Below are 20,629 nucleotides of genomic sequence, written 5' to 3' on the forward strand. Positions count from 1 at the left end.
TGGCTCACATTCTTTGGAGTCTTCAGCACCAGAAGTTCAAAAATATTTAAATTAAAGAGGATAAAGTTAGTAGTGTTTTTTGTTATTGAACACCTATTTAATTACACATGGACATAAATGACATCCTTGACATCAAGCTTGGAGGAACATGAGTGATGCGCATGTCAGACATCAGACCAAGTCACAAGTAAGTCTAAAGTCTTTGCACGTAAGTCCCAAGTCAAGTCCCAAATTTTGAGTCCTGAACAAGTCTTCATACGATCTTCACCAAATGTAGTGTTATTTTAACATTACAGCTTCAACTTACCCTTCTTTGTGCAACTTAAACTTTTGACTCATTTTGCAAAATGCAATTTATGTTTTGTTGGCCACTTTTGTGCACCAAAAAAAGATGTTTGGTGTATTTTTTGTTCAACTTGAGGTCAGTAACCAAACATTATTTCTCTACTGGAACTTGATTAGATTCTGTCAGACTGGTTCAACAAAGTGCTAACTTACTGAGAATGAATGGCATCAATGTAAGATGATGAAGATGATGAAATTTAACTTTTTAATGTCTGGGCTTGGGGAAAATGGTGAAGTCAGTGGTGTTAAAGTCAAAGTCAAAATGAAAGTTTTTTTTGTATAAAGTCACCAAATTTGTGACTTAGGTCTGACTCGAGTCAAAATCATGTCATTTAAGTCCACACCTTTGGTACTACTGATTGTCATCAGCAACAGTGAATTGCACAGCAATGTCAAGCCATCTTTCACTGCCAAAATTACACCTCTGTTAAGGTACACAATGCCAATCACCAAGCAAAAGTGCAAGATTTGAGACCCTACAGCTCATCTTGGTGTTGAGGTCTGGGTGACACTTTTTGGGCCACTTTATTAATGTTTGTAGCAGCCCTGATAGCAGATTTCATTGATGTCTCGATCCAGCCATGAGGGAAGGCTGTGTGTTCACCAGCAAAGTGCACCTTGCCTTCCCTTCTGAAGAGCTCCTCTGAGTACTCTAAATGTTGGTAGGGTGTGAAGAGAGCGAAGGCGCCCAAGCTGTAAGGATCATTGCTCCACCTCTTCACCACCACCCCTGTGCAGAGTGACCAGACTTTCTCACCGTGGATCTTTGCTAAGTCTCTCAGAGCTAGCTCTTTCAGGTCTTCGTCGCTCGCACCGTTGAAGAGGAGGGAGTCGTCAGACCAGGTGTAGGAAGCCAGGAGGACACCAATGGTCTTGTTTGTTGGGAAGCTGTGGCTGGGGTAGTAGATGTATCTGGAGGGACCGTCGGTGATGCTCTTCCCTCCTCGGATGCCGTCGTTCTCCCAAAACTTGTTACTAAAGGTGAGGATGATTTTAGTGGAGCTTTCATAGTGGACTCCCCTCAGGGCCTCCATTTTTTGTAAGGAGAGAGGTGGATTAAAGTCAATGAAAAGGGCTGCTTTGGCTGTGGTTGTTACCAAGACGATGTCAGCAGGAAGGTCAGTCAAAGGGGACTGGTGGCCTGCCTGGTATGATACAATTACACCCTTATCTGATTGGCTGATGCGTTTGACTTTTGAGTTGAGGAGGATGGGAACATCAAGGACAGTGAGAAAAGCTTTGGTTAGGAGATCTGATCCACCAGCCACTTCATCGTACCTTCAAGAAACAAAAACATAAAAAATCTTGAGCTAAATGTGACAAAATGTTTGTTTGTATAACATGATGCCAATAATGGTCATTTATTTTCATTCAGCCTGACACAACTACAATAACTGCAACTACAGCTTGTCATCTATCACCAAGTCATTGCTTCTTGCTTTGCTTCCTGGGAGACTTCGTTGGTTGCTAAAGTCAGGCCAAGCTAAAGACTGCTAAAGCTTGTCACTGCCTAACCCCGAGATTCCCAAACTTTACAATACACAGCCAAATTTAATATCTGAAACTCTTCTGGGGTCCAAATCTTTAATTGCATGACATAAGACTAACTGTCCCAGTGACGAGATGGTAAGATAAGTTCTGGTTTACTGCTCCTCTCTGGGTCATTTTCTACCATATATACTCTGGTTCTTGAACCGGTTCCATTCCACTCCATTCCATTTTGACCAGATTTGACTGGAACCACTGTAATCAAGAATGTCAGCAACAGAGGGTGTTGCACAGTGGTTTGTAGAATTCCCAAGGAAATCCTGCTATCTTTTAGTTCCAGCTGGAAACCAACTTTTCAGGTATTGAACTGGATTATTTTTGTGGAAATACTTCGACTGGTTGAAAATTAGGCATCGGAACCGGAACAGGGCTGATTCCATGCTCTGGGACCAATCTAAATGCATAAATGTATAAACCAATCTTACGTGACGGTGTCATTAACGTCGCTCTCGATGTAGATCATCTCAGTTAGCGCCAGGTGCATGAGGCTTTGCTCATTGAGTAAGTCCCCAATCATCCTGATTGCTTCTGGGCTCAAACCACCTTCTGTTTTCAAATACTCCTGTGAAACAAAACACACGTTTTCAACATTTAATGTTCATTTCCTTAAATCCAGCGATATTAATATTAAATTCAACATGTGCTCTTTGAAAAACTGAAATTTATTCTATTGTCCCGTAACCTAGTCCAAGTTGCCCTGGAGGAACTTAAGTCACATCATTGGTTTTCACATCACATGGTCTTGTGTTTCAGACTTAGTGCTCGGTTTTGCAGGATTTGATGAGATTTTGATGTACCTTCACTGAATAGTGGTCATATTTCTCTAGTGCAGCTTTGCAGCCATGCTTCTCCACTTCATCTTTCACCTGCAGAAAAGATCATTTACATCAGGTCTCATTTACAATCATACGTCTTCACACACCTGATAATCCACCACCTATACCTAATGACATGATATAAACTAAGCAAGATGGGTTCTTTTAGTTAGATTGTAGACGCCTTTTGGCAATGCAAGAAATAAAATAACTCTTAGGACACTGATTCTCTTGTACCTTCTGTAAAGCTAGCTGTAGCAGCTTGTCGGCTGACTTCCCGCTCTCGCTTTTTGGCAGATTGTACTCCAGGATGTCAGGGTTTGCTTTCACAACGTATGTCTTCTTCCGCAGCCCATGGACCTGGTAAAAGGTGTTCAGGTCAACCATGACAAATGGATTCAGCTTGAGTCCAAATTCATTAACAAACCAGCGGACGATGCTGTGAAGAGATGAGATGTTCAAAAGTTTAAAATTCAAAATTGCCTGTAGTCTGAAAAATGTGAAGACTTTGGTCAGTCCCTTTGTGCAACAGCCAATGTTGGTGTGCCCTTCAACAAGAAACGGAAAGTCCAGATGAAACAGCATTTTGTGTCGTGTCGTGTCGAATGAAGCAGTGCAGGCAGGCAGAACATAATGTTAGGAGGATTTTGATTTGAACATCACCAATAGAACATATCCTGTGTAAGAACTGGCTAGCACAGTTAGCAGGAGTTCGTGAGTACATATACAACTCAACAAAATGTATGACATTTTTAGTAATTATGTTACATGAAACAGCTTTAAAATTTGAGTTGAGTTACATAAATGAGACATAAGCGAGTAGATTGGAAGACTGGATTGGATCTATATATCATTTAATCATATTTAGCTATTGCTAATTGGATCTAATCGCTTTGGCATTTTTACACACTACACTCCCAAAACATCACCTGTCAAAAACTTCAGTTTTCTGTGGATGATGCTTTACTTTCTCTAAGTAGTCAGGCATTGTTTTTCATGCTAACTACCCAACAGGGAGCTTTTTTCTAGCTACAGTTTCAAACAGTAACATTTACAAATTCAGCACATTTGACACATTTTTACTCACCTGTGAGAATCTGGGATCCTCATGGCTCCCAGTTCGGCATACCATCCATCTTTTTCATCCCTGTACGTCTCCACCCGTCCTCCAACACGACCACTGGCCTCCAATATGGTCACCTAGTCACAACATAAAGTGCTTAACTGTAGGTGTTTCCATCATGCAGTATGAACTTTTTCACAGCAAACCTCAAACCAAATAGAAAATTGCTTCTCAAGCAGTTAATGATTGATCTGGAATCTTTTTTTTATGTGACTATGGAGAAAGTGGTCTTGTCCTGAATGATGGACTGAAAACCCAATATTTTTCACTGAAGCAGCTAGTTTTTCACTGTCTTAATGAAAAATGCTAAAAATAAGAATACTTCTGGGGCCTTTATTGAAGACAAAATAACTTATGTTCTTATGTTATTTTAAGCTTTTTTCCCTCCTCATTAACAACCCCAGTTTGAGGTATAAATTCTTAAAGTCAGCTTAATCATTAAACCAAAGAAAGTGTTTCTTAGTATGAGTTTTTTTTTTTTTTTTGCTAACTATAAATCTTAAATTGAGATAGAATCATAAATTTGACCTCTTGATGTGATTTTAAGAATTTATAAGTGTTAAATATGTCCAGTTTTAAGGCTGATCATAGTCTTTACATGGCTAGATTTATTAACCAGTTTTAAGAATTATAGCCAACCAAAATTGGTTTACCCCATTGGCAGATTTTTGTTTAAAACAGGACAATTTGATCACATTTAAGAATATTTGGCTTCTTTCTCATAAAGCTGTTTTTGCAGTGCATAAATCAAGGTTAAAAAACCTGTAACCTGTGAGTTGTGGTTGATGTATGGCAGCCTGTTTTAATTTTACTGCCCCCTGGTGGCCAACAAAACAATTAAGGTAAGTTTAGTTGACCAGCCTGTTGGATGTACCTTGTGTCCTGCGTCCTGCAGTAACTTGGCAGCCGTCAGTCCAGCCACACCGGCTCCAACAATAGCAACATGATGAGATGTGTTAATGTGCGGCAGGCCGGTCTTCACAGTCTTCAGCAGCTCCTCATGGTCTTTGTCCTTCAGACACTCAGCCAGTTGTTCCCTCATGCTGAGAGCAGCTGTACTACTGCAGCACAGTGTCGACAACAGCACACTGACAGCAACTAGAAAACACAGAGGGAAACACACTGCACTTATTCCAACAGGAACCTCATATCAAAAGATTCTCTATCTAATTATTTAATTCAGCAAATGTGAGTTAAGAGGACTTGCAAAGCCAGAATCTGTTTGGCAGGATCATGTTTGTTGTTGTAGTACTCATTGTGGCCACAAGAGGTTGACGTACACCATTACAAATTACTTTCCTCTCACTCTAAAAACAAGGTTCATATATTGTATGTTATGTAACATGACTGTCACGTCTTTCTTTTGACTAGAAATTATTTTAAGAAAGATGAAGTTTGTGTCCAGTTTCACAACTGTGATATGATATGATTAAATTTGAATAACGAGCATTATTCAAAATAAGGGTCAAGGGTTTTTAGTTCAGAAAATTATCCACAGTCGAAAGCAGGTGTGTTTACTTAATCCTATGACATATCTTCCTATAAAGATCTAAAGGACCCTCTTCTCATTTCATCATGTAGTGATGATGATGACGATGAAATTACTTTCTAAATCTGTGTACATGAAAGCCTGGTCCTCAAAAGCAGAACTACAGCACAGTGCTCATTTCCTCAGTGACTCAAAACCACAGACCGGGAAAAAGATGAAGGAACTGATGACAGCAGAATGTCCACGTACAGCACATATTCGAAAGCACAATCATTTCGAAAGGATTCACACCAAGAATAGACATTTTCGTGTTGGTTTGTAGGTTCATGAAAGTTTGCTGTTTTCAATGTTTTGTGTAAATAACGGAAAAGATACTATTAGTGCAAAATTCTCACATAAATTCCACTTCATGGCACATGGATCCATCCCAGTTTGGAACCCTGGGTTTTTTCGTCTTTTTGTGGGATGAAAACATGTAAGAAAAACAGAGAGATAAAGACAAAAAATGCTTAAATCCTTGAAACACCTGACAGAAAATGTATCTAAAACAGTTAGAACATGTTACATTAGATTTTTGTGCATTTAGCTTTTGATATTGTAGTCTGTACACTCCAGCCAGGCCCTTGAGATCAGCCGATCAAAACCTTCTGGCTGTTCCTCAGAACAGACTTAAAACTAAAGGTGACTGTGCATTTTCATGACTGTTTCTCTAGAACCCCCTTGTGTCTTTCACAGGTTGTAGCGGCATCCGTTTTAAAGCTAGAATGAAGAAGAAGAAGAAGGTGACCAAAGTCACCCTTTGATACCAATCAGGTCATGCTGGCTTGTTGGGAATGGGGCTAAAAGTTGCGCTAAATTTTGGTGAGGGAAAAACTGCCATTGCCATCTTCAAACTGGTCCCCTGACAGCTCAGCTCAGCATATCTGGAGAAAAAGTTCTGTGGTAAACCAAGAGTCTCCCCTTTACAAACATCCCCACTTTCTATTACTCTCGTGCAGTTTTGGGCAAAAGCCATGTAGTATTTGTTGCATTCATTGTAAATGCATTATTTTCACCAATTCTATTTGAACATCCCTGCAGGCCGGTATTCCTAAAAAGTGTTTGATGTCATGGTTGTTGAGTTTTTTGGATTTGTTTTGGTGTTCTTGGTGTTTCGGTTTTCCTTGTTTCCCTTTTTCCCCCCTCCCCTTTCCTTCCAGGGCAGTGTGTGTGGCAGCGGCGGCGGTCATTGGCTGGCTCAGCATAATGAGACGCACCTGGCTCTCATCAGTGCACTTCCCCGGGTATATGAGCTTGGCCTAGTCTCCACTCCTGTGCCGGACTATTCAGTCGTTGTCGGTAATGTAGCGCAGCAAGCTTTCTAGTGGATTTTTGGTGTTTTTTCCTTCGTGACTCTAATCAACAGTGTTTTTGTGCAGCCTTCAGTTCCTCTTCCGACCGTGGGTGCAGCTCTCATGCTCCTGATCCTACGCCAGCACGGTTCCCCTCCTGCCGACCCCGCTGCGCCAGCCAGCCGACCGCGTCCAGCACCTGCCCTCGCCTTCCGTTGTTTTTTGCTTTTTGTGAAACAATAAACTCTTTGAGAACTGCTTTATCTCGCTCTCTGCGTCTGGGGTCCTGGCCAAACTCTGAACCTAACAGAATAGTCCGGCCAAATCATGGACCCCGCGGAGACAGATAAATTACGGCAGGCGCTATCCTCTCAAGGAGCACGTGTTGGCCAGATGGGGGAAGCCATCCACGAGATCCAAGGCGTTCTCCAGACCCTGGTGACCAGCGTATCCCAGCTCGGCAGCCGCATGGATCAGGCCGTCAGTCAGATCCCCAGTTTGGCTCCTCCTGGGAATCTTCCTCCTTCCTCGGCTCCCTCCTTGGCGACTCCGGCTCCTCCACCCGTCCTCTCCCGGGAACCATACATCCCCACCCCGGTCAGGTATTCGGGAGATTTAGGGGCATGTAGTCAGTTCTTGCTTCAGTGTACTTTAGTGTTTGAACAGCAATCCCAGACTTACGCCACAGATAGATCGAAAATTGCCTTCATTATGAGTTTGTTAACAGATCGGGCTGCCTCCTGGGCTTTGGCTATCTCCACTAATTCGGCGGTAACTCAGTCTTATTCCTCTTTTGTTAATGAGATGCGCAAGGTTTTTGATCACCCGGTCCAAGGGAAAGAAGCCAGCAGCCGGCTCCTTTCCCTCCGCCAGGGTACAGCGCCAGTCTCCCAGTACGCTATCGACTTCCGCATTTTGGCAGCCGAAAGCGGCTGGGATGAGCGCGCATTGCAAAGTGTTTTTCTCTTGGGATTAGCTGATAATATTAAGGACGAATTGGCAGCACGAGACGAGACCCAGTCTCTTGACGAATTAATCTCATTAGCCATTAGACTCGATAACCGGCTACGTGAGAGATGCAGGGAGAGAATAGGGAGACAGGGCGCCCCTCCTCCTGTGGTTTCCAACTACCCTCCGGTGTCCACTCCGCAACGCGGGATTCCCCGGGACCTCACCCCCGTGCCTGCTCCCGCTCCTCGTGCGGGTTTTTCCTCCGTCCCTAACGAAGAGGAGTCCATGCAGTTGGGTCGAGCCAGACTGTCTCCCGCAGAACGGGAGCGCCGATTACTGCACCGGCTATGCATCTACTGTGGTCAGCCTGGCCACTTCCTCGCCACCTGTCCTCAACTGCCAAAAGGGGAGGCTCATCAGCCACGGAGGGGGCGCTGGTGAGCCGTACTATCTCTTCCTCCTCTCCCTCCACCCGAGTTCAACTACAAGGTATGCTCAGACTCCCACATAACACGATACCACTGCAGGCACTGGTCGATAGTGGAGCTGATGACAATTTTATTGACTCTGAACTGTGTAGTCAAGCGAACCTTCCTATTGAGCCTCTCCCTGAGCCTAGGAACGTTCTCACCCTGAGTGGACAATTACTGGCTAGTGTCACCCACCGTACTGCCCCTGTGACCCTGCTGCTCTCTGGTAATCATCAGGAAGTAATTTCGCTGTTAATCATTCCCTCTCCCACTTCACCTCTGGTTCTGGGGCTCCCCTGGTTAAAGTTGCACAACCCCCATATTGACTGGTCCGCCTCGGCCATTACCAATTGGAGTACGTTCTGTCATTCCCATTGTCTTCACTCTGCCATTCCCTCCAGTGCCTCCTCGCCACCTGTGCCTACCGAACCTATTGACTTGTCCTCCATTCCCCCCATGTACCATGATCTTCAGGAGGTTTTTAGCAAGGACAAAGCGCTTTCTCTTCCCCCACACCGTCCCTATGACTGTGCCATTGAACTGCTCCCTGGAGCCCCATTTCCATCTCAAAAACTGTACAATTTGTCCAAGCCTGAAAGAGAGTCCATGGAGCAGTACATCACAGACTCGTTAGCTGCGGGGCTAATCCGCCCTTCCTCTTCCCCAGTGGGAGCGGGTTTTTTCTTTGTTGAAAAGAAAGACAAAACCCTGCGCCCTTGTATAGACTTCAGGGGGATAAATGACATTACAGTGAAAAATAAGTACCCACTCCCTCTGATTGATTCCGCTTTTGGCCCCTTGCACCAAGCAACCATTTTCTCCAAGCTAGATCTCCGTAACGCCTACCACCTCATCAGGATTAAGGAAGGAGATGAGTGGAAAACGGCGTTCAACACCCCCCTGGGACATTTCGAGTACCTGGTTATGCCCTTTGGTCTGACCAATGCACCAGCTGTTTTCCAGGCTTTGATCAATGACGTTTTAAGGGACATGCTTAATAGGTTCGTGTTTGTTTATTTAGACGACATCTTGATTTTTTCCAGAGACCTTGATGAACATGTCCAGCATGTAAAGCTGGTTTTAAGAAGACTATTAGAGAATAGACTCTTTGTGAAAGCAGAGAAATGCGAATTCCATGTCACATCTGTCAGTTTTTTGGGGTTCGTGGTGGAAAGGGGACAGCTGAAGGCGGATCCGGCCAAAGTTCAAGCGGTGGCCGAGTGGCCTGTCCCCGCCACCAGAAAACACCTCCAGAGGTTTTTGGGGTTTGCAAATTTTTACAGGAGGTTCATTCGCAATTACAGCCAAGTAGCGGCCCCACTCACTCAATTGACCTCCTCCAAGCTCCCCTTTGTGTGGTCGCAGGCAGCCGATGCTGCCTTCGACCGATTAAAGTGCCTGTTTACCTCTGCACCTGTGCTTTCCCATCCAGATCCTGCATTACCGTTCGTGGTCGAAGTCGACGCCTCTGACTCTGGGGTAGGGGCTGTCCTCTCTCAACGCTCCCCAGTTGACCACAAAATGCACCCCTGTGCCTTCTTCTCTCGTCGGCTCACCCCAGCAGAGAAAAATTACGACGTGGGCAACAGGGAGCTCCTCGCTGTGGTCTTGGCTCTCCAGGAGTGGAGGCATTGGTTGGAAGGTTCCACGCACCCTTTTACGGTATGGACTGACCACAAGAACCTCTCCTATCTACGGTCTGCACGTCGACTAAACTCCCGGCAGGCTCGGTGGGCCCTGTTCTTGGGTCGGTTCCGGTTCTCCCTCACCTACCGCCCTGGTTCCAGGAATGTTAAGCCCGACGCCTTATCCAGACTGTTTACTCCACCGGTGGAAGACACACCTGTGGAGACCATCCTCCCTTCCTCCTGCGTGGTGGGGGCGGCCAGGTGGGAGATTGAGCAAGTCGTGCAGGAGGCTCAACAAGATCAACCCATTCCCGAGAGCTGCCCTCCCAACCGGATGTTTGTTCCACCCGCCGCCAGAACTCCTGTGCTCCAGTGGGGACATGCTTCCAAAGTCGCCTGTCATCCTGGGTTTCATCGCACCCTCTCCTTGCTCCGACGCAGTTTCTGGTGGCCCTCCATAACGTCTGACACCAAGGAGTATGTTTCCGCCTGCTCCGTCTGTGCCCGCAACAAATCCTCCCACCAGACTCCTGCTGGCCTCCTACGTCCACTACCCATCCCCCATCGCCCTTGGTCTCATGTTGCAGTGGACTTCGTCACTGGACTCCCACCGTCAGAGGGTAACACAGTAATTCTTACCATTATTGATCGTTTTTCCAAAGCTGTGCATTTTGTTCCTCTGCCCAAACTCCCCTCAGCCCTAGAGACGGCCAACCTCCTCGTCCAACATGTGTTCAGACTTCATGGTATACCTCAGGACATAGTTTCGGACCGGGGTCCCCAGTTCTCCTCCCAGGTCTGGAGGGCCTTCTGCCAGGCTCTGGGAGCTTCAGCCAGCCTCTCGTCTGGATACCACCCCCAAACCAACGGCCAGACGGAGCGGGCCAACCAGGACCTCGAGTCAGCTCTCCGGTGCGTCACCGCTAGACATCCCGCCTCCTGGTCCACCCATCTTCCCTGGGTGGAATACGCCCACAACTCTCTGGTCAGCTCAGCCACAGGTATGTCCCCCTTTATGGCCTCTGTGGGTTTCCAACCTCCCCTCTTCCCCATCCAGGAGACCGAAGTGGCAGTTCCGTCCGTTCAGGAGCACCTCCGGCGGGCACGGCGGGTCTGGCGGGAGGCAAGGGCGGCTCTCACGCGGACTGCGGCTCGCAATCAACGATTGGCGGACAGACGTCGCGCTCCTGCCCCCCACTATCAGCCGGGTCAAAAGGTGTGGCTTTCCTCACGCGACCTCCCTCTGCAGACGGAGAGCAGGAAGCTAGCCCCCAGGTACATCGGTCCTTTTGAAATTGAGAAGGTAATCAATCCCAGTGTGATGAGACTCAAATTGCCCGCAGCCCTTAATGTTCACCCGGCCTTTCACGTTTCCCTGTTGAAGCCTGTGTCCACCAGTGCTCTGTGCCCTCCGGCCGAACCCCCTCCACCCCCCCGGCTCATTGATGATCACCCTGCCTACACTGTCCGGCGGTTGCTGGACGTCCGCAGACGGGGCCGGGGATACCAGTTTTTGGTGGACTGGGAGGGGTATGGTCCGGAAGAACGGTCATGGGTGTCCCGTTCTTTTATTCTGGATCCGGACCTTATTAATGACTTTTACAGGGACTTTCCTGGCAAGCCTGGCAGGCCGCCGGGTGGCGTCCGTTGAGGGGGGGGTAATGTCATGGTTGTTGAGTTTTTTGGATTTGTTTTGGTGTTCTTGGTGTTTCGGTTTTCCTTGTTTCCCTTTTTCCCCCCTCCCCTTTCCTTCCAGGGCAGTGTGTGTGGCAGCGGCGGCGGTCATTGGCTGGCTCAGCATAATGAGACGCACCTGGCTCTCATCAGTGCACTTCCCCGGGTATATGAGCTTGGCCTAGTCTCCACTCCTGTGCCGGACTATTCAGTCGTTGTCGGTAATGTAGCGCAGCAAGCTTTCTAGTGGATTTTTGGTGTTTTTTCCTTCGTGACTCTAATCAACAGTGTTTTTGTGCAGCCTTCAGTTCCTCTTCCGACCGTGGGTGCAGCTCTCATGCTCCTGATCCTACGCCAGCACGGTTCCCCTCCTGCCGACCCCGCTGCGCCAGCCAGCCGACCGCGTCCAGCACCTGCCCTCGCCTTCCGTTGTTTTTTGCTTTTTGTGAAACAATAAACTCTTTGAGAACTGCTTTATCTCGCTCTCTGCGTCTGGGGTCCTGGCCAAACTCTGAACCTAACATTTGAGTTGCATGAATTGGGAATTGGGAACTCATAGTGATGTTAGTTCCCAAACTTGACCTCATATTTAACAACCTATAGTGATCTCTAGGATAATCACAGCCTCATGAAACTTCACTACCACAAACTAGAGACCTGAAGCATCCACAGGATGAATGGCTTCCCTATGTCAGTTGAAAGTAAGGTGGTTTTTGAGCAATTCCAACAACAGTGCTCACCATCTAATTGCAAACAAAATGTAAATATTATACACATCTCTGAATGTTAACACATTCTGCAAGGACTTGTATTTTGGAGGGTTTATTGCCCATTTTTTTCAGTTGTCAGGTCAAAAAAGCTTTAATGTTTCAGCAAATCTGTGTCATAAATGTCATCAACTCAAAAAACTGTTGCAACAGACACAATGCTGGCCTACATAATATATTTAACATTTTATAAATTAAATCCTCATTAAAAAAAGTAATTACAAAAGTACAAATAAACACATAACTTCTTATGCAGATATGTTGAAGTTTCAATCATAATTATATTAGATAAAATGATTCCTACCTTTCAAGGAGCTTAAATGTCAGCGTCTGATGTTACAGTGATCTGTCGTGAATCGCAGCTTCTTTATATATCACGCTGGAATTTCTCATCTGACTGGTGTGACATCACAGGGAATGACTTCCAGTATGTTTTGGTTTTAGTTTCTTTATTTGCCAGCTTATGCAATCAGGTGATCTGCAATACCATACGTCCAGACCTCATGACCCAAAAAAATTTTCACGGTTACTTAACAACATCGACAGGGTTTACGTGTGGTTGTTCTTTCAGGAGCTAAGAGCCAAAATGCAAGTGAGGAATGAGGAAATGCAACACATACTTTTGTAATCAGAGATTCATCGAGGACCACACTGGTCACATGATTTCAGTGTGGTTTCTTTAGCTTGGTTAGTTTCAAGGAAGTAAGGAAAATACTTCACCTAGTAGCTCTACCGCAATGCATTTTGGTTCTCCAAATGTTAGACAGACTCTGACTTTTATGTATTATGATTACTATTATTATTTATGATATATTTTTGTACATATAGTTGTTGTTTTTTGTATTATATTTTGTTACAATTTTGTATCATGTAAATAGTTAAAGAATTGATTCAGTCAAACTGGGAAATAGTATTGATGTGTAAACTTATATATATATATATATATATATATATATATATATATACATATATATATATATATATATATATATATATATATATATATATATATATATATACATATATATATATATATATATATATACAGAAGTTTTGCTACAGTGATCATTTTTCATCCCAAAGTGTGAGGATTTTATTTTATTTTTTTTAAATCTGAAAATTAGGATCTGGTTTATGGAAAATAATATGTCTTTTGTGTGTTTTTTTCCATTAAAAAGAACAAAACAAAACAAAAACAAAAAAACAGAGCTGCTATGTAACTAAACTGGCAAAGGATTAAAATTATGAAAATGAATGAATATTTGGTGGATTTGGGTTAAAAAAAACATAATTCAATCAAAGTAGAAAATAGTACGAGCAGGTAATAGGAGGAAAGCAAACTTAACCAAAGTAATCTTCAAATCTTAATACCCACTTTTTGCTGCATTATTTAACATTTACTGGTTTAAATGGACAAATCTGGAATAAAAATAATGGTAAACTTTATTGTGACATATACAACCGTACAAAATACAATTATACAGTCAGATTCATTCTCTGCATCTGCAAAATAACAAACCAGGAGCATATTAGGATTCAAATAAAAAGGAGGAAGCAACGACATGACTAGACAGGCTCTGAAGCACAAACCACAATGAAAGTGGAAGCCAGGAAGTCTTAAAACCAACTGGAGGCGGTCCACGCTCAATGAGCTAAACAAGAATCAGAATCCTCTGGCTGGAACAAAAGACCACTGTGCAGAAGAGAGTGAGGTGGAGATCCATGGTGGACGTCCTTTGTTCCCAAGGGGTCAAATAGGATTAAGTCAAGTAAGTCAAGTATTAGGAGCAGTGGGCAGACACTGTACAGCGCCTGGGGACCAACTCCAGTTCTAAGCTAGAACCTTGGTCTGGTACTGACTGGTGAATTGACCTGACATACATGTTTTTTGATGGCGTGTGAAACCAGAGCACCCAAAGAAAGCCCACACAGGCACACGGAGAACATGCACAAAAAAAAACCCATGTCAGAACCAGGACAAACTATGACCTTCTTACTGTGAGGTGAAAGTGCTAACCACCATATTCCTAATATCTCAGGTACTTATGAGAAATTCTGTAAAACTAAAACTGTACCACATTTATGTTGTTTATTGCTTTTCACAAGCACTCAGCTCATCACTTGTCAGTCTTGTAATATAGCGCCAGCCTGGCAATGTGAGCTGGCGTAGGCTCCAAGCAACCCTGCACTGGACAATGCAATGTTGGAATTGTGCATAGATAACAGACTGTTGACAGTTTAAAGTTTTTTGAAATACTTTTATTTTTCTTTGTGTACACTTGAGTGATTAGGAAACAAATAATTTATATGGCACATACAAGTTTATCTGATTCAATATGACAGTGACATTTCAACAAATCATACAGGATATTGTGGCATTTGCTAAACATATTTTAGCTTTAGGTATTCTTTTCATTAACACCATAATACTGATTCCACCAGAACCTAGAGCTCATCTCGCGTTTGAGTTTTAGCTGACTTTGAATTCAAGAGCGCTGCTTTGTTAATGTTTGCAGCAGCCCTGATTGCAGATTTCATTGATGTCTCGATCCAGGCATGAGGGAAAGCTGTGTGTTCACCAGCAAAGTGCACCTTGCCTTCCCTTCTGAAGAGCTCCTTAGCGTACTCTAAATGTTGGTAGGGTGTGAAGAGAGCGAAGGCGCCCAAGCTGTAAGGATCATTGCTCCACCTCTTCACCACCACCCCTGTGCAGAGTGACCAGACTTTCTCACCGTGGATCTTTGCTAAGTCTCTCAGAGCTAGCTCTTTCAGGTCTTCATCGCTCGCACCGTTGAAGAGGAGGGAGTCGTCAGACCAGGTGTAGGAAGCCAGGAGGACGCCAATGGTTTTGTTTGTTGGGAAGCTGTGGCTGGGGTAGTAGATGTAACGAGAAGGCCCGTCAGTGATGCTCTTTCCTCCTCGGATGCCGTCCTTCTTCCAGAACTTCTCGCTGAAGGTGAGGATGATTTTAGTGGAGCTGTCATAATGGACTGCCTTCAGAGCCTCCATCTTTTTGATGGACAGAGGTGGATTAAAGTCCATGAAAATGGCTGCTTTGGCTGTGGTTGTCACCAGGACGACATCGGCATCAAGATTGGTAAAAGAGGACTGCTGGCCTGTCTGGTACGATACAATTACACCTTTATCTGATTGGCTGATTCGCTTCACCTTGGAGTTGAGGAGAATAGGGACATCAAGGACAGTGAGAAAAGCTTTGGGGAGAATGTCCGACCCACCAGTCACTTCACTGTACCTTAAAAACAAAAAGACAGATACTCTTATTGCATGCATTCTTGAAGAAAGAGGTGCATATTTGCCATATGTCCATATGTTGAGGTTTCGCACATACAGTTAAATTTTTTCATAATTATAAACCTCTCAAAAAATGCCAGAGGTGGGAACAAGTCACACATGTAACGTATAGAAGTATGACCAAAAATTTATTTCACAAAGGCTTCTGTTTTAGATCCCCTTCAGGAGGACTGCACCATTTCTCCTTAGTCTATTAGCGCTCATATCAAACAAAACCATGAAAACAGTGATGTATAGAATTGTGTCATCTGCAAATAAGTGGACATCAGTTTTCCCAGACCTTTCCTATTACAGCTGTTTGATTTCCATGACTTTTGCTGGATTTATAATTTTTAACTCTGCAGTGAAAAAACAAAACATTTTGAATAGTTGACAATGTGTAATATGGGGCCTTACATAACGCTGTCATTGACGTCAGCCTGGTCGTAGATCATCTCAGTCAGCGCTGTGTACATGAGGCTCTGTTCATTAAGAAGATCTCCAATCATTCTCAGTGCCTCTGAACTCAGACCTCCTTCTTCTTTCAGATACTCCTGTTAAAAAAACAAACATAAAAAAACACCTGTCAAAGCAGCTCAGAAGAAAGGCTTACTATTCATTTGCAAACTCTCTTGATAAAGTCAGGTTACGAATCACATACTGAGACTTGTGAAAGTGGTGAGATTTTTCAGCAAATATGGGCATTTTCAGTGACAGGACATGGGGCACTTTATTGTTTTCTTTTAACTTAGAGGTTATTTTAGTTTGACTTTTAGGGGTCACATGTGATTCACCATAGTGAAACATTAAAAGGCCGAAGGCAACAAATGTTCCACATAACTAATTTATTCAACACACAGAGCTCTCTTTTACAGGATTCAAGATCATGTTGTGCTTTACCTTCACAGAATAATGGTCAAATTTTCTCAGTGCAGCTTTGCAACCATGAGCCTCCACTTCATCTTTTACCTACAAGAAAGAAAAAAGAAAAGAGAAAAAAGTGACTTCCATGGATGAAGACATTTTGAAACGTATTAAGCCAATGGAGGTTGGAGCTCACAAACAAAACTATTAAGTAAGAAGCCACCTTGTGGCAATGCCAGTTGGTCTGTTAAATCCAACATTTTGGTCTAGAGTGAACTGACATGAGACTTGCAGAATTGTACTGTTGATTTGTTGCAAACCATGATGTCAGTACTGGCTGTTGATTATTAGCTATGTTGCAGCATCTAATTTTATATAACTTTTCTATGCTGCTGCTCAACGACCTGCACTGACTATTTTCCAAGGATGTGCACAGTGGAGGAATATTCTTGTTTCAGAAATGGCAGTCATTGTTTTCATTCAAGGCCCATTGACTCCATCCCTCATTTTGTTTTACGTACCTTCTGCAAAGATTGCTGTAGCAGCTGGTCAGCAGACTTTCCTGTCTCGTTTTTCCACACCTTGTATTTCAGTATGTCAGGGTCTGCTTCCACTGCGTACGTCCTCTTCCGCAACCCGTTGACTTGGTAGAAGGTGTTGTGGTCATCCATGATGAATTCATTCAGCTTGACCCCCAGCTTTTTAGCAAACCAGCGGACGATGCTGTTGACAGAGGACGTGATGGTGGCAGAGTTAGCTTGTGACTGCAAGGTCTCATTACTTTACTGTGTAAACAACACTTAACGACACTAACGACACTTAATGGTGGCGCATGTAAGATCCATCCATTTTTTAAATATTAGTTACAATTAGGTAAGAAATAACAGCAAGACTGGTAGCTTCCTCAAAGTATGAAATTTATGTACTGCTGAGACGTATTTTGAAGCAAATCTGCTATATCACCTCATTCTATTGTATCAATACAACTTTTGTGATACCCTAATCATGCACTTCAGGACTTTTGGATTTGAGCAAGTTACATTTTCATTTTCCCATTAGTGTTTTGAATAATTTGGTAGTGTCTAGGTCTGGGTAGTAACCTTTCCAATAAACCCCATAAAAAGCTGGAATGCCAATTTGTATGCTTTTCATTGTAGCCTCATAGGTGTCCATTTTACACAATCATGTTAGTCTGAGAGGGAGAAGTATAGAGGAACTCACCGGTGAAAACTTGGGATCCTCATGGCTCCCAGTTCAGCGTACCAGCCCTCTTTTTCGTTCCTGTACGTCTCCACACGTCCTCCAACACGACCACTGGCCTCTACTATGGTCACCTTGTTCCAAAATAGATAAAAACAAATTAATAAATAAAACAAATGGCAGTCAAGTAGTGTTTAAAAGGTGCACTCTTAGATATAAAGGTGCCAATGAGAACCATGAAAGATTCTCAGCTTGAGATAACAATGGTAACATTTCTGCACTGCACATCTAAAACATGCAGGGCAGTGGGACCCAAGGACCAGAAACACTGTGAGAAATGCTGACATATGAAAACCATTTTTACTCCCTAGTAGAACTTTTTGTAAATCTTCAACTTTTAGGGAGTTCTACCTAGAACCCAACATAAAGGGCTCTATGGTGTAATGGTTCCACCTTGAACTCTCTCTGGGGGTTGTATCCAGAACCTTTCCACGTTGATTTGCTCTGGAGCTGGGGTTTGTAATAATAATAATGTACAGCCTGTCACATGTACCTTGTGTCCTGCATCCTGCAGTAACTTGGCAGCCGTCAGTCCAGCCATGCCAGCCCCGACGATGACGACATGATGAGATGTGTTGATGTGCGGCAGGCCGGTCTGCACAGTCTTCAGCAGCTCATCGTAGTCTTTGTCCTCCAGACAGTCAGCCAGATGTTCCTTCATGCTGACAGCAGCAGCGTGGCTGGGGTACAGTGTGAGCAGCAGCACGCTGACAGCAACTGGAACACACACACGGCCAGAGAAGCTCAGGACAGCAGGAGGAAACTTTGATGTAGATATTTTTATTCTTCATTGATTCTGGGGTCTGTGGTTCAGCAGATGTGGTGTTTTTCCTGAAGCACAGTTCCTAAAGTGGTGGAGTCTCACAACTGAGCCAAAGTTGTAAATCATAGGCAGGAGTTTTTTTTTTGGTCACGTCCAATTTTTCTTGACATTGTGTAAAATATATTCCTATAAAATCAAGCACAAATTAACCTTTCCTGTTTCATCATAGAGTGATGAAAGCCGGAGTGTACGAGAGTAAACCTCACACTGAAAAAGCAGAACTAAGACTCTCTTCAGTGTATCTGAGTCACTGACAGGGATTAAGTCAAGGAACTGCTGAGAGGAAACATGCACTTCCAGTTAATTTTATACTCTCAGACAGCTCAGACTCACAGTGTGTGTTGCTTAGTAAACATAACATACTCACATAATTTCAATTTTGCCTCATGCAGATCCATCCCACCTTTTAGGTGCATCTTCTGTCCCCTTTTGGTTCAATGAAAAGCACAAAGAGGAAGAGAAAAACAGAGTAGATGACAATAATTTAATCCTGGACAGTCCTGACTTCTCTGTTTGACAAAACTGCGTCTCACTTTGTCATCGACATCCTTCTAATATTTATATTCAGTGCAGTTTTCTGGTGATACTGTTCAAACAAACACAGAATGGATTCAACAACAGAAAACGTAGAGTAATGGTTGGATTCCCCAGAAAATAATGTATAAATAATAAAATAATCCCTCTCACTCATCACTGAACTGAGGGCTGCATCTGTATCGCATTTTCTCATTTTGAAGTTTGGGAGGTTTTACCAACCCAAAACACTGGTGTTTGACAACCTTGGAATGAGACCTGGAATGGATCCTGCATTCTACTTTTAATTTTTAGGAAAAAAAAAAATTAAATTAAGTAAAAGTTTAATATTTACAGTTTAGGAAAAAACAAATAATCAAAATTTTGATAAAATACACAGGATTTTACATTCTGTAAATTCCTTAAAGAAGGAATATGTAAGACTCACTGCAAAAAGCTCAAAAGCTCACTGCTTCACTGCCTGCCAGACTCCATTAACATTTTGCTCAATTTAATTATTATAAACATCTAACCCTTCCATCGAGATTATTGATGATTTATTATGACTCATAAAAAGATACTCACTCATTCAGCAAACATTTGGCATCAATTTTAACTCTAATAAATGTCAAAAAGACAAACAGTAAAGAGTTATTTAGCCTAAAGAGAACAGGCTGGCTGTGGTGCTGTAGTGGGACAAACTGGTATTTCAATTAAGCATGTTTCTCTAATCTCTTATGAGACTTTTTGAGGCTGGTTAAGTAAACTAAATATATGATATATTCAACCTTTTAAATGTACATGTATTACAAATGTATTTCATTTTTTTTATTATTCATGTTCTATTTTTATTTGTATATATATATATATTCTTATAAATAGGCCTACATAAGTACAGTATTACGTATAAACTTTTATGCTCTCATCAATAATGAAATTTCAGTGAGTCTGAGGTAAAATATTAAATAAAATGAGAGATTCTTACCCTTTTAAGAGCTGAAATGTCCGAACCTGCAGTGAGAGCAACCTGAGGTGAAGTTGTGGCTTCTTATATACTTTCATTCAGTAATTCATTCAGTGCCAGGACTTTTTTTTCCTCTCGTGTGACTAGTTTGATTGCATAACACATGATTTCCTGTACATTTAAAACAAAAGTAGGGTTTGGTTCTGGTATTCCTTATTGTCCATCATCTCAGAATCAGGTGATCTGCAACAGCCAGCCGGGTTTCATAATCAGAAGCAATAAGAGCTCAGCATCATCAATGATCATCAGCAAGCATAGCTGTCATCTCATCTGATGGACACACTGATAGAAATGATGTGAAAGGAGGAAATAAACAAGTCATTCTTGTGAATGTTGATTCATCTTGGATTTCTTTGGCCGACCACATGCGTGTCATTCACTCTGTCGAAATTCCAGTGGTTCCAGACAAAGGTGTGGTGACTCGCAGCGCTTCTTCTTTCCAAGAAAAGAAATACTTTCACTTTTACTTATTTTGGAGTTTTGGAAAGTCAGCCTTTGGGATTTTTAAAAAAAAATCAGAACTGCATTTTGAAGCTTTGTCTCTGGTCATGCAACAGGAAAATTCACCTCACCTCGGCTCTGCTTTGGTTTTCACCCACTGCTCAGGGGGAATGTACAGCGTTTTAAGCGAGCTTAGTCTTAAAGCTATGGTGAAGATACTGGCATCTTATGACACTAGATGACCCTGGGCATCCATCTTTAGCTTGTTGGGA

The 20,629-nt window shown here is 43.1% G+C and overlaps 2 protein-coding genes across 2 annotated transcripts; both read right to left on the bottom strand.

Annotated features, from left to right (window-relative positions):
• Window positions 1-543: 543 nt before the first annotated feature.
• On the bottom strand, window positions 544-12,498 carry LOC146305233 (L-amino-acid oxidase-like). Its single transcript, XM_084711612.1, has 8 exons — window positions 12,446-12,498; window positions 5,716-5,774; window positions 4,706-4,929; window positions 3,796-3,908; window positions 2,946-3,147; window positions 2,691-2,759; window positions 2,319-2,455; window positions 544-1,623 (listed from the first exon to the last, which is right to left on the bottom strand). The coding sequence occupies exons 2-8, from the start codon at window positions 5,744-5,746 to the stop codon at window positions 822-824; spliced, it is 1,578 nt and encodes a 525-aa protein (XP_084567738.1). The 5' UTR covers window positions 5,747-5,774; window positions 12,446-12,498; the 3' UTR covers window positions 544-821.
• Window positions 12,499-14,417: 1,919 nt separating this feature from the next.
• On the bottom strand, window positions 14,418-18,926 carry LOC146305234 (L-amino-acid oxidase-like). The gene is made up of 8 exons (XM_084713053.1): window positions 18,913-18,926; window positions 18,783-18,805; window positions 18,050-18,273; window positions 17,518-17,630; window positions 16,818-17,019; window positions 16,333-16,401; window positions 15,850-15,986; window positions 14,418-15,394 (listed from the first exon to the last, which is right to left on the bottom strand). Exons 1-8 carry the CDS (start codon window positions 18,924-18,926, stop codon window positions 14,587-14,589), a joined length of 1,590 nt encoding a protein of 529 aa, XP_084569179.1. The 3' UTR covers window positions 14,418-14,586.
• Window positions 18,927-20,629: the final 1,703 nt, after the last annotated feature.

The sequence above is a fragment of the Lutjanus erythropterus genome, chromosome 23, assembly GCF_056507025.1.
Source record: "Lutjanus erythropterus isolate fLutEry1 chromosome 23, fLutEry1.hap2, whole genome shotgun sequence".
Taxonomy (NCBI): domain Eukaryota; kingdom Metazoa; phylum Chordata; class Actinopteri; order Lutjaniformes; family Lutjanidae; genus Lutjanus; species Lutjanus erythropterus.

What these genes read in the sequence shown, in the direction of transcription:
- LOC146305233 (XM_084711612.1), bottom strand. Translation starts at nt 5,746, where the DNA reads ATGGATCCATGTGCCATGAAGTGGAATTTAT. An exon ending in TACAGCTAGCTTTACAGAAG is followed by an intron (nt 2,760 to 2,945) that starts GTACAAGAGAAT and finishes TCTTTTCTGCAG; the next exon opens with GTGAAAGATGAAGTGGAGAA. An exon ending in GACGTTAATGACACCGTCAC is followed by an intron (nt 1,624 to 2,318) that starts GTAAGATTGGTT and finishes TGTTTCTTGAAG; the next exon opens with GTACGATGAAGTGGCTGGTG.
- LOC146305234 (XM_084713053.1), bottom strand. An exon ending in TACAGCAATCTTTGCAGAAG is followed by an intron (nt 16,402 to 16,817) that starts GTACGTAAAACA and finishes TCTTTCTTGTAG; the next exon opens with GTAAAAGATGAAGTGGAGGC. An exon ending in TTGACCATTATTCTGTGAAG is followed by an intron (nt 15,987 to 16,332) that starts GTAAAGCACAAC and finishes TTTTTTTAACAG; the next exon opens with GAGTATCTGAAAGAAGAAGG.